Source organism: Tachysurus fulvidraco, chromosome 23 (assembly GCF_022655615.1).
Source record: "Tachysurus fulvidraco isolate hzauxx_2018 chromosome 23, HZAU_PFXX_2.0, whole genome shotgun sequence".
NCBI lineage: Eukaryota > Metazoa > Chordata > Actinopteri > Siluriformes > Bagridae > Tachysurus > Tachysurus fulvidraco.
In genome coordinates this window covers 13,143,367-13,156,754 of record NC_062540.1, presented here as the reverse complement: position 1 = coordinate 13,156,754, position 13,388 = coordinate 13,143,367, and the positions used below count along the sequence as shown (strand labels likewise).

Here is a 13,388-nt window from a genome sequence, read left to right as displayed (position 1 = left end):
GTCAAGAGGCTTGAGTAGAGTTAACAGCCTTATGAATGCCTGAATGCTATAGAGAAAAAAAATCTCATTACTGCAGCTGCATTGAAATTGGGAGTATGTTATATTCATGAGTCTCTGCCTGGTTTTTATTTTTTATTTTTTTTCCCCCTCCCAGATGTGCTGATGGATTCGATGACAGCAACGGCAGAGCTGGGCTGGACGATATACCCATCAGTAGGGGTGAGCACTGTTTAGCTGACCTACTCCGGTATGGCCATTTACCATATGTAAACGGAACGCTCCGCTGCTTTACCTTATCTAAACTCAATGCCTGACTGCACAAATGCACAATGACTCGTGATGTTCAGTGCCCGCAGGGCATTTGAATGAAATCCAAATGAAGCCTAATAAAATGTAATGAAACCTTTTTTATTTGCTGGTGTGCGTGTGTGCCTGTGCGTGTGCGTGTGTGTGTGTGTGTGTGTGTGTGTGTGGGTTTCGACGTTGATTCCTGGAAAATGAGATCAGTGGCTGGGAGACACTAAGGATTTGTCAGAGATGTTTTCTTTCCCATTACTAATTCAGTCTTGCCTCCACTCTTTCCCCAGTGGGAGGAGGTGAGTGGCTATGATGAGAACATGAACACCATCCGCACCTACCAGGTCTGCAACGTATTTGACGCCAATCAAAACAACTGGGTGCGCACCAAATACATCCGGCGGCGAGGGGCCCAGCGCATCCATGTCGAGATCAAGTTCTCAGTGCGAGACTGCAGCAGCATCCCTAATGTCCCAGGATCATGCAAGGAGACCTTCAACCTCTACTACTTCGAGTCTGACTCGGACACGGCCAGTAAAGTTTACCCTCAGTGGATGGAGAACCCCTGGATCAAGGTGGACACCATCGCAGCCGACGAGAGCTTCTCGCAGGTGGACCTGGGTGGCCGGGTGATGAAGATTAACACGGAGGTACGCAGCTTTGGTCCTGTGTCTCGCAACGGCTTCTACTTGGCCTTTCAGGACTACGGTGCTTGCATGTCGCTCATTGCTGTGCGGGTTTTTTTCCGGAAGTGTCCCCGTGTTGTCCGGAACGGAGCTGTCTTTCCAGAGACTTTGTCAGGAGCAGAGAGCACTTCGTTGGTTGCAGCTAGAGGTACCTGCATACCCAATGGAGAGGAAGTTGACGTGCCAATTAAACTTTACTGCAACGGAGATGGCGAGTGGTTGGTTCCTATCGGGCGCTGCATGTGTAAAGCTGGACACGAGGCAGGCGAGAACGGCACTCTCTGTCAAGGTGAGCTTCTCTGAAGTTTTCATTTTAATGAAATCTGTTTGATGTGATAGGACATAGCTTTTGGGTATCTGGGGATTTCAGCCTCTTTTTAGTAGAAAAAGCTACTCTAGGTGACTTTGTGTGATCCAGCACGCAGAATATTCTGACTGTTGATACACATTCAAGGAATATTAGCCTACATCCACATACTACACACTGAAGTGAAACATTAATACAATCATCTGTGTACTTTTTAGTATGAATATGTAAACCTTTTTCCGCACAGTCTGCTCATCTGCACATTTTTCAGTAATTAATTTTAAATAATTTCTTGTTTTTTTTTCTTAAAACATGTTTGTTCTTTTTTAAATTAATTAAGTAATTTATTTATTTATTTTTTTAAAGATTAGAGCTAAAACAAATTAAAATTAATTTAAGTAAATGATTAAAAGAACATTTCTGACGTTGCCATAAAGTGGCTTGACAATTCGCTTGACACTTCATTTCTTTTTGTGTAATATAAAGTAAAACTGTATAAGTTATTATATCAAACAGCACTAAAAATGAGATGTGATGTCTGAGAGACACATAGGGAGTCCGGACTTTCTCCGGACTCCAGTACTGTTTTAAAATAATCCTGAGCTGATCTAACTATTTTCTATTATTAATGATTAACATTGGGAGTCTGGGAAAGTCCATCAGAAATTATTGCACCTGAAACAGCCAAAAAAATTAAAAATAAAAAAACAAAAAAATAAATAAATACCAAAATTGTGTAGAAATGTTTTTATTGGCAGTACTACAGACTAATCTTGCTTAATCATTCTGTGAAGACCATGGTAAGTAAATATAAAGCCAGTTTAACATACACGTTTGTATAAACAGTTTGTCTGCCCAGTGAAGATGCTTTAATCGCTAGCCTGCTTGCTACCTATGCTTTCTTCACACTGACAGAGACTGTCAGTGATTTGACCTTGGCTAATTCTTATCTCTGCTCCATTGCATGGTATCTACCAACCATGGAAAGTGGTGCTGGTAACACGTCAAGCCAACCTTTTTAAACTGCTGGTCATGCAGAGTAACATGCTGGACAGAAAGTGCTATCTGCCCTTTTTCAAGCACATGAGCTCATAGACACCTGCTATTGGTTAGTGTCACTTTGAGTGACAGGGGAGGGAGTGAAAGAAATGAAGTGAAGTGATGTGACATACGGCTAAGTACGGTGAGCCATACTCAGAATTCGTTCTCTGCATTTAACCCATCCAAAGTGCACACACACAGCAGTGAACACACACACCGTGAACACACGCCCGGAGCAGTGGGCAGCCATTTATGCTGCAGCGCTCGGGGAGCAGTTGGGGGGTTTGGTGCCTTGCTCAAGGGCACCTCAGTCGTGGCCGGGCCGAGACTCGAACCCACAACCTTAGGATTAGGAGTCAAACTCTCTAACCTTTAAGAGAGACTATGCTTTCCTTCCCACCAAGAGAGCTTGGATAGTTTTGCTGTCTTGGCTGCTGGCGACAGATATCTGTTACTTGAACTCATGACCTCTGGACAACAAGGCGAACACTTTTCCATTACACCATTTAGGAGCTGGAATGGAATCTCTGCCTTTATTAAAATTCTATACATTTCCTTGTTTATAAAGACGTTATATTTTTGAAACAGAAGAAAATTTCATTTCAGAAGGAAAACTGTTTATTTTCGGAAATGTATTTAATAAAATGGATATTTTTTGTATGATTTGAATTATCATTTGAACAATTACAGTAAAAGTGGAAAAAACAGTGATTTTAATCCTTGGCACATGACATCCATCTCTCATTTGGCCACACACACCAACCGTCAGAAAAATCCCCAGGCACAAAAGGGGTTTGTGTGTATATTAAAATGTTTCTAGAATTAATAACTGAGAAGATATAGTGGGGAATAAAAAAGGAAAATTGAAATAGCATATCATTAAAAACCAAAACGTTAAATAAAACACAAGTTGCTGAGATGTGAAAAGAACAAAAAGTTGGTCTTCCACAGGGATTTAGCATACAATAATTTGCTCTCCAAATACAGTAGAATAAAAGAAAACTTGTCATTTAAGATTGTGTGAGTCAAAGTAGTTACAGTACAGTAGTTACAGTATAAACACACCAATCACGCATACACACGACACCACTAGCATCGTAGCTCAAGGTTATAATATCGATCAAATGCTTGCACGAATATTCCCTATTCTTCACGGAAAACAGAAATCCGTCACTGCGAGGATAATCCTTCCATGAGTGGTAATGCGATCCTATAGAAGGATTTAGGGAGAAGGTGTTTTCCCCTCGCTCGCTCGGCTCTTTGCAGATATGATTACGCTCACAGAGACAGAAGAGTTGAAATGAGGAAATGATTTTGGCAGAGTTCTCCTGGGCACTGTTGACAGATTATAAATTACTAACGTCCCTCCATCTGGAGCAGTGATGGATGGAGATCGGCAATATCCTCGGCGAGCATGCGGCAGATTGTCTCTTTTATTTCCCCTGGTGTTAATCCCCTCGCCTGCACCACTTTAATGACACTACTAATTGACTAATTTGGAGTGTGGAGAGGGAGCAGTGTGCATGCTTAGGCACGGATCTCCCTGGTGATTCCATTCAAATATAACGCACAACTAATATATCCCCCTGTGGTGGTTAACCAAGAAGTGTGTACAAAAAAAAAGAATTGAGGATCTGTATTTTGCGTGCTACTCTGAATTACTCTCATTACCAGAGGTGACAGAGTTTATTTCAGTGTTTGTAAGCTTGTTGTTCAGCAAGCAGACCACAAACTGGATACAGGGATAAAATAACCTCAAAAAGGAGGTTATTGTATTTATTTTTTTTTAATATTATTACAGTTATTAATAACTTGAATTATGTAAGACAAAAATGTTCTGATAATATAATCAACTTAAATTTTATTATATATTTATTTAGTATGCTTGCAATAACAAAATCTGGACCGAATTGCAAATACAACAAAAATATTAAATGAATTAGGATTAGGAACAGCTTCGCCAGGAAATGAAACAGGACGAGCGCCCACTCATTCAGAACGCCACCACGTTTATGCATCATCATCACACCTTACAGTATATCGAAAAATAACAGCGATTTTAAGCCAGGACTTGCCTGCTTTAATGCACTCACAGCGTAAGGGGATATGAACAGATATTCACACTCTTCCCTGCTTAAAACGAACAGCGAACGTCTGTCAAAATGCCAAGAACCAAATGATATTTATCTTCATCTCGAGTGGCAACTATTTCTCTTAATGTATCTCATATCTTGCATTTCTTGTAGTCTGTGCTGTATTAACAACCTGAATTTCAGGAAATTAAAAAAAAAAAAGAAAGAAAAAAAAAACACTTCTGAAAACTGAAACATTCAAAGAACTGACATACCCTCTCGGTGAAACCCGTACAGAATAAAATCTATTTTGCTCCAGCGCTACACTTCAACACGTGTTTGATAACCACAAAGTGTTCCTTGAAGTATGGCTTTGTGCTTGCATGAATAAACTCGGCTTTAAGTATGGATCGCAGCCAAAAGCGATTCCTTATAGAAAGAACCGTGCATGTATGCAAACATTATGAGCACAATTATATATTGTTACAGCTTCAAATCAATAGCTCATTTCCAGAGAGTTACAATATGTTCATTTCTCTATGATATATAAGACTGCTACATCTGCCTCATTGAGGCTCTTTGTACAGCTGAGATTTTCTATAAGAAATATTGCATAAACTACCAATAAGATTTGGAGTCTGACGTTTTAGTTATTCAGTTGGATTGCAATGTACTTTTACCTTTTTTGGAATTAAAGACGTCTTGTGGAAAAGAAATACATTACACCTTTATCCAGAGTGACTTACATTTTATCTCATTTTTATACAACTGAGCATTAAGGGCCTTGCTCACGGGCCCAGCAGTGGGAACCTGGTGGACATAGGAATCGAACTCACGACCTTCTGATTGGTAGCCCGACACCTAAACCACTAGGCTACCACATCCCTAAGAAATAGAAATAGGACATGGATGCAGCTTAATTAATGTACTTGCAGTATCTTTATTTGAACATTTGTTCTCAGTGATCAATGCGAGGCATGGATTTCTCTCCACGAGAGAATAGATATGCTCTCGATGGGAATGTATGCCGCTGTCAGTGCTAAGTTTATCAGTGTACATTAGTGTATATTTCCAAGTCTGCAGTTATTGCTGTGAATTTGCTGCTTCGAACTACTGCATACTCAGGTGATATTTTTTATGGATGCATCCACGGTAATATATTCATATTTTCCTGACTACAAGCAGCATCTTTTATGTTCTCCTAAACAGGAAATTGTGAAGTTATGTAACACAGCTGCTTGTTGGTGACATGGAGCTCTAGCAGTTATAGTTATTTGCCCTTTTATTGCTGTTTTTCTGGTAGGCGTGAATGTAATAGAAAGGAGCATTACCTTTCGCTTGCACTGACATAACCTTGAAAAACCCTGCAGCCACACTATCAGAAAGTAGTAGCATTATCATGTCAGCAGTATTTAGATAGTGCTACGTACACAGTTTTTAGCTTTTTTATGTTGTTTAAGATTTACAAATAGTTTGTTATGTTTAACAGAACAGAGCAGATATGCGTAACGTTATTTTCCAGACACATCACATTCTCAAGAGCATTTGACTGGACAGAAAATCAAGGGTGCAGAATGATGTCATCAAAATTGTTGATCCATATTGGTGGTAGAAAGAGACTGTACATTTTTCAACAACCTTAGGGCTAACATTACTGTACGTGCTAAAAGCCACAAAACCTCCATTTGTATTTCATGGATACGTAAATAAAGTTCAATAAATTGGTTTATTATAAAAAGATCAATTTTGGCTAAATGATACTTGAACAAATGTATGTAATTTATGGTGCGCATTATTTCCATTTACTTTAAAAACAATTAAATTGAGGCACTAATTAAACTTAAAAAAATACTTATAGGTTACGATAAGGTTATAAGATATAATGGTTACAAGTAGTTAATGTAAGACGTAAACAATGCGAGTAAATAATTTCTGACAGGGAAACTTAATAAAGCTTTCGTGACTAAAGTGTGTCTGTCTAAGGAAGACATTTGGGATTCATTGCAACTGAATTATCTTGCAGAAGGCGGATTTTTGTGTGATTAGTCGTGTGAATGTTTTTTATTGTATGTGACAAGGTATAATTGAAATGAATTTCAGCGACAAAAAAATATTACCATGAATGAATAAATAAAAAGGAACTAAAGCATTAACATTTGATTAAATTCTTATCCTGCCTTGTGGTTTTCCTTCAATAAAAGCACAGTGTAGCACCGCTGCTAGTATTCACACTGTCTGTGGCAGTCTATAATTAGAGGTTAATAACATTAAATTCATATTCAAATGCATTTAAATCAGAATCGGATTGTTATTCTTAAAGGAGTTTGACAGCCTTAGTAACTGCAGTACAACAGTAACTGCTGATGCTAAATCATCTGCCAAGATGGTGACCTAGCTTACCATGCTAGGGTAATCTGAGGTAATCAAGATAACAATAACCTAGCTAGTAAAATACCCTGAAGCAGACCATCAGACTTTTTTCCAGGAAGTATATAAAATTCTATATCAATAATATAACTGTACACTATATAATCATTTAAAGCAGCATTTTTAAGCTAATCTAGGATGTAAATTTTGAGGAGTTTGCCTTTGGACACATACAGAGTACAAATCATCTTTAAAAAATGTCATTCTTAACTGGACCAGGGTGTAAAACACATCCTTCAAGATTTAAATGATGATGTTGTAATTCTCTGAAGACCCTGTGACTTTCCTGTCACATGTCACGGTAATGTCACGGTACAAAAGTGATTATAAGTTATGACAGAGCAGCGGGACATAAAAGGAGCCAATCAGGCTGCAGTATTGTGAGACATATTGCTGTAACTAATCTCAGCAGCAGAGCCAGGAGATGCAGTCCCCTGTCACTGTACTAAGAAGTCTCCAGTACGTATTCCTGCTCCTGGTTGCCATAGCAATGTTTCTCAGTAGGTGGTGTATCTAGCATTATACTCGACAACATATCAGTTTTTTTGCGGCTAAAATGAAACATTCTGGAGGCAATTGTATGTAAAATTTACAAGTGAATATATACATCATATCATGCGAGATGAAGGAACAGCAGTGTGTGCTGTTTTTTCACGGATCACATGCGCTCTATTGACTGCACTTTCACTGGGAGTCATTTCATATTTGCATAAAGTTCCACTTTTCTCATCTTTGTTGCGTTGCTGGACACACCCTCATCTGCTCACCAACAGTCTCTGTCATTCGTACCATCAGAAGTCACCATCTCGCAATGAAAACTAATGGTCTCCAGTCGCTTTGTCGCTGTGATTCGATATACAGGTATGTGTGAAAATAAGGTTAGTCCTTTATATGAGTATAAAATATTTTTTTATTATTTCTCTTCATCGATAAATGAATTGATCTAATTGGTGCGGTTGCATTAGATATATATTGAAATTCTTTTTTTTTTTGATACAATAATAATATCAGAGCTTTGTGTACAGGACAGTACCCAATATTGATCCTGTGCTAGTCCAGCCTTCTGGACTTCCTTCTTAAAAACATGCCTGGAATTTGATTGGATCTCTAAATTGTCTAAAATGACATCCTAGCAAAATGTAAAAATATATATTAAATATTTCCTGTTACATGATTTTGGTTGAAATAAAATAAATATTAGATTATGAAACTTATTTCTAGTCATTTTTATTATTTTACCAGCAGATAATTTAGCTTCCATCTAAAATGAATGCATAAAATCAGCCAAATTATCGACTATTTCATGTTAATGAGCTATTTCATGTTTGAAACATCTAATGTGTAGGTTTAATAATCTTAGATTTGGTTTACTGTAATTGTCTAAATTGTCTGTGCAGTAGGTGTAAACATGTGGGAATCTGTGTGTGGAGTCTCACAGTGGACTGGTGTCCTATCAAAGGTGTGTTCCTGCCTTACACTCAGCTTTCCTTGGATTGGTTCTAAATCCATCACAAGCATGACTAGGATAAAACATTTACTGGAAGTGAATGAATGAAAATAAAGTTAACAAGCAAGATTTTTGCTGTCAGTTATCATATAACACATTTCCAGAATTAAATAAAGTGGGTTAGTTGTGTCAGATCTGAGTTCAAGTCAATGTGACTAGACAGACAGATACAGTACTAGTTGAGATACAGATTAAAGGTGGGGTGCACGATGTTTGAAAGCCAATGTTGACATTTGAAATCACCAAAACAAAAACACGCACCTAACCCAAATGGATGTCACCACTGGCAGACCTTCAGTTCTCTCCAATGCTGGAAAGCTGATCCCATATTAACACAGGTCCTGCTTCTTATCGTAAATGTAAGCCTTTTTTCGCTTTTTGTTTTTTCGCTTTCGGCTAATGTCACACATGCACACTGAACACTCTCTCCGCCGCATATCGACAAGACACGCCCATTTCTGCTCATTGGCTACACGTTTGTTTTGTTTGTTGGCCTGACTCAGTTTTCTGAAGCATTTCTCAAACAACATGGACCCCACCTTTAAATTACAGTTTAATGTAAAATATAGATTAATGTACACGAACAAAACTAAGCTTCCAAAAAAAAGGCTATGTGGGTTTCATTTAATTTATAGATTAATGAGGATTTATTGGTTTCGTCTTATGTTTTTTTTTATGTACAAACCCAGCTTTTATTAATCTGGAATGGATTACATTCCATTCTTTGTAGCTCTACAGAATAATTGGGAGAGCAGGGGATGAAAGTCAAATGAAGGGATACACTAATGAAATGGGTATATTTCATTTCACTGATCTCTGATTTGGTTGATTGGATTTGCTTTTTCCTTCTACTCCTAATTCTGTTGTGCTTGACGAGAAGTAATCATATGTGTAAATTTGGAAACACTTTTCTCAGAATACTGTATATACAGTGGATGTACCTTGTAAGGATAATTTAGGAACTTGACCCTGGTGTCCTGACAAGTAATGATATTTCAGGAGGCAAGTAACATTAATTGTCCTGAAAAGCAGGTCCTGCTTCAGCATTTTTATTTTGTTTTTGCAGTTAAAGACCTGATAAACTTAGTACTGAGGCCTGAATCTTTATATCACATAAAAACATTTTATAAAATAATGTCAAATGAAAATTGGTTAATAAATGCCAACGCGGTTGCCGTTGATGATGTCAGATAAGCATGACGGAATTATTTTTATTCAAATGATTTTTTAATATATATAATAATATAATAATATATAATAATATATATATAATGCTTTATAAACCCAAAGCTGCTCAACATACCATTGGCATTAATGTAAAGTGGTGAAATGCAGCCTAATGCATCTAACAGAATTTCATATAGCAAGTTTTATTCCTCTTATACCACTGAAAATCTTCCAATACTGACCATTTTTATGACTGTTTGCTTTTTGTTTTTTGTTTAGAAAAAAGACAAAAGATAAATCTGTTCATTCCAAACAAAGTATTTATATTTATTTATATCTTTACTGTATATTAACAGCGCATTGTGTCTCAGTTGTGTATGCATTGGCTACAATACATTCATTGTCTAAAGGGGCTTGAAATCTGAAGCAGGATAAATTCTGGGGGTATGAAGGGTTAATCTATCCTGAGTGCTGGCTGTACAGGCTGCCTCTAACAGGCCTTCTTCTCTTTGATGGGAAGCAGGTGTCCTGTTGTCATCAATGAGGCACTCATTGATCAAAGGCCCGTCAGGAGTCTAGTCTTCGTCCGTCAGTCTCCAGCAGGCAGACAATGTCCGACGAGCGGAGACTGTCAGTGCTTCTCCTCCTCACGCCTCTCCTTATTCTCTCAGTCATCAGCAAAGAAAAACTGCATCTGACAAAACAAAGACAAGCATGAGAACTCCTTTGTTGGGCCTTGGATCTGTACAGGATTAAATTTGAAATGTCTTTGTACATATAACCTGCCTCTTTATATGTCCTTAAAATGAAAGCACAATGAAAGACAGCGTCCATGGCAAACATTCTTGTTTCATTTAGAAAAGCCAAGCAACCTCGGCTTACATAACGCGGCCAAATGATCTACTTAGAGGTGCACAAAATGGCCTACAACCCATCATCAGATGAACTCCCACGCAGACACACCTGCTCAAATGAGTGGCAGAAAAGCTCATGTGGGGGTTCGAGAGGAAATAGAGCTCACGAGGAGGCCACTGCAGTGCTGCAGCTGTGAAATGACACTGAATATCACTCTTATTCAAGTGGTAATCTCTCAGCACAGTTCATTACCAAACTTTTCACACAAGTGCATATTGTCTCACTGAAGTGCTCATATGCATGCTGCTGATTCTGCTGGATATCTGTTAGCCTGTGTCCCATGTTCTGTTCAAGTTAAGCCACTTTCAGTGATTCTCTTGCATATCATTATTCTCCCACTCACACGAATATACAAACTACAGATCTGCTATTAGATACAATTTCTTAAAGAGTATACAGCAAGGATAATTAGCAGTGTAATATTAATCTGTAGTTTGCATTTAATTACAACTTTATTTTACTTATTTTAGTGCATTTTTCATGATTTCATGTGCACACTAGACTACATTGTGCTTTTAGACAAGGCTCCAAAATTACAGAACAAATTCTCACTGGAGTTTCACATGTTCTCCTTTTTCCTGTTTCCTCCTCCTCCATGGTTTATTCTATATTTTTGCATTTATTCATGCCCAGAACAGACACTGCATACACTGCAATCCCTGACCAGGAGCAGGGTCACACGAATCATAAGGTTTTCCTAACTCTGGTGGATCTAAACCTTTGCATTTAGCTGATTGTTTAGTATAAACACGCAAGACACAAGATTACATGTAGGCCTACATACTACATGCATTCAATTAATTACATTTTTTGATTTTCAGTTCAAATGGTCAGGAGCTTAAATAATGTAAACCATTTAAAAGGACATTTTGAAATAAATAATATAGAATTAATGGCTAAATGGCTTTTCTGGCAGACAGTTTCTGCATGGCGAATCACATCCTGTACAAGTGGACATCAGATTCGTTCTGTAGTTTTGTGCAGCACCTGTGTGTCCGTGTCGTCTGTCTCACCACGTTCCTGCTGGGAAGTGCTGATTGCAGAAGCTCATTCAAATCACACCACGCTGTCCCTCTGCATAAAGCCGAACGACCATCCTCATTGTCGGTGTCAAATTATCTGCTGTTGCCATTCACACGTTGCCAGTTCTCTTCCAGCAGTGCTGCCTATGACTGACGCGCTCAGATTCCGTTGTCAGGCGTACAAAAGAAGCAGCGAGCATTGTGGATGTGTGATGTTGACACCACACAGCCAGCTCTGGACCGGGTGTCACAATGTCGCATAAAAGAGCTTGTCGGGGTTAACGCCGAGGCCTTTGTCTCAGGTAGAAGTTAGCAGATGGAGCTGACACCATTAATATTTACAACATCGGATGAAATGAATACATTTCATCTGTCAGTCACAGCTCAATGGAGGCAGTCAGCAGAAAACCGCTCCCTGGAGAGCTGTGTCTAAGGCACCAGGGTCTAATGAAATATTAACAGCATACACAATGAACAAATAAATAACACCAAACTGGTTTTGACACCATCTCAGACAAGTATTATTTAGTAATAGCCTGTATTCATAGTCACGAATCCATGAAAATGAGCTCTGCTGGGCAAACAATGAGTGCGACACGTAGCTCTCAACCAAAAGCTTTGGCAGAAGTTGACTTTGGGCTCTGGAAGTTTCCATGCCATCTTTATAGGTCTAATATTGTAGATTTTCAGGATAGATTTAAAAACAAATTAAGGCTTGTCTTATAATGTTTTTTTACTGGCTCTAAGAAACTATGGCTGTTAGATGCTAGGATGTGCATACTACTGTATTTAAGGAAACTTTTTCTTTGAATATTCTCATCTTGATTAAAATGCACAATTTTATATCAAAATGTTTAGTGCCTTGCCTCTAGCCTATGTTTCTAGCCCTCACGCCCCAAATATCATGTCCTCGTGCAAATTCCAGGCCTGAGTGACATCACTCAAAGGAGTTTCCTCTACTTTATTCTCATGCCATACACTGAGACGAGCATGTGTTTTGGAACGTTGCCTCCTTCATATTAGGCTGTCATCTGCTGTCGGCTTTGGCCCTTTTGGCCTGGCTTCTAGTCTCTCTTTGGGCTTTTAAAGCGTTGGATTCCTGTCTTAGTGACTCTCAGGCTCCAGTCTAGTCTGCTGGATAATCCACAGCCTTTCTGAAGAATCCAGGACTAATCCGCAAGTCCTTTGGGTAGGCGATGAAAATTTGCTCAAATTCCCTCGGAAGTCATCTGGAGATAATGAGGCTACCCGATGATGAAAACAAGATGATGGCTAAAGAGCTTTGGTGCAGTGTTACAATACAGCAGACAGTTAACCCAATGCACAACAGATGTCAGAAATGGTTTTCACATCTACTTATACAAAGGGACAATATTACCAAGTGCAAGCAGTGGAAAATAAAAAATGTTTAGCAGGCACATTTACATTTTTGTACAGTGTATTTATTGTATAGTATGCTACTGTAAAAAAAAAAAAAGCAGTGTACTACCAAAATATTGCTTTTTTGTTTTGTTGCTTTTTGTTTTTACTAATTTGTAAGAAACAAATTTGACTGAAAAAACGGAAACGTGAAATCGAAATGTGTAGTTCAGGAAAGTGAGCAGAGAGACAGTGGTTCTGAGACCTGTCATTAGCTCAGGTTTTTTTGGGGGGTGAAAGATGTTATTGTACCCAGTTTTAGTTAACTAACTAGCTAACAAAGAATCAGTAAAGGTAATTCTTACTGAAATATTAGTTCATGTGATTAATTTGTAGGTTGGGGTCCTAAAAGAATGCTAGCGAACTTAGTGAAATGATTTTATATTTCAAAGGTAAAAAGCACAAAAAAATGCTAGTCATGGGAAAATCTAGCTAATGAATTTCACACCAAACGTACTGGTAAAACAATGTGCAAGGAGAATATGTTTCACTTAAATATGTACCATTGAAACTAGTAAAAACAGTAAA

General features: G+C 38.3%; 1 protein-coding gene across 1 annotated transcript in view; it reads left to right on the top strand.

Annotated features, from left to right (window-relative positions):
- The window catches only part of ephb2a (eph receptor B2a), a 50,249-nt gene that overhangs the window by 13,578 nt on the left and 23,283 nt on the right, over positions 1-13,388 (top strand). Inside the window, exons 2-3 of the mRNA XM_027170235.2 lie at positions 155-219; positions 588-1,272. Coding sequence (XP_027026036.1) covers positions 155-219; positions 588-1,272 — 750 coding nt within the window. The remainder of the gene's footprint in view (positions 1-154; positions 220-587; positions 1,273-13,388) is intronic.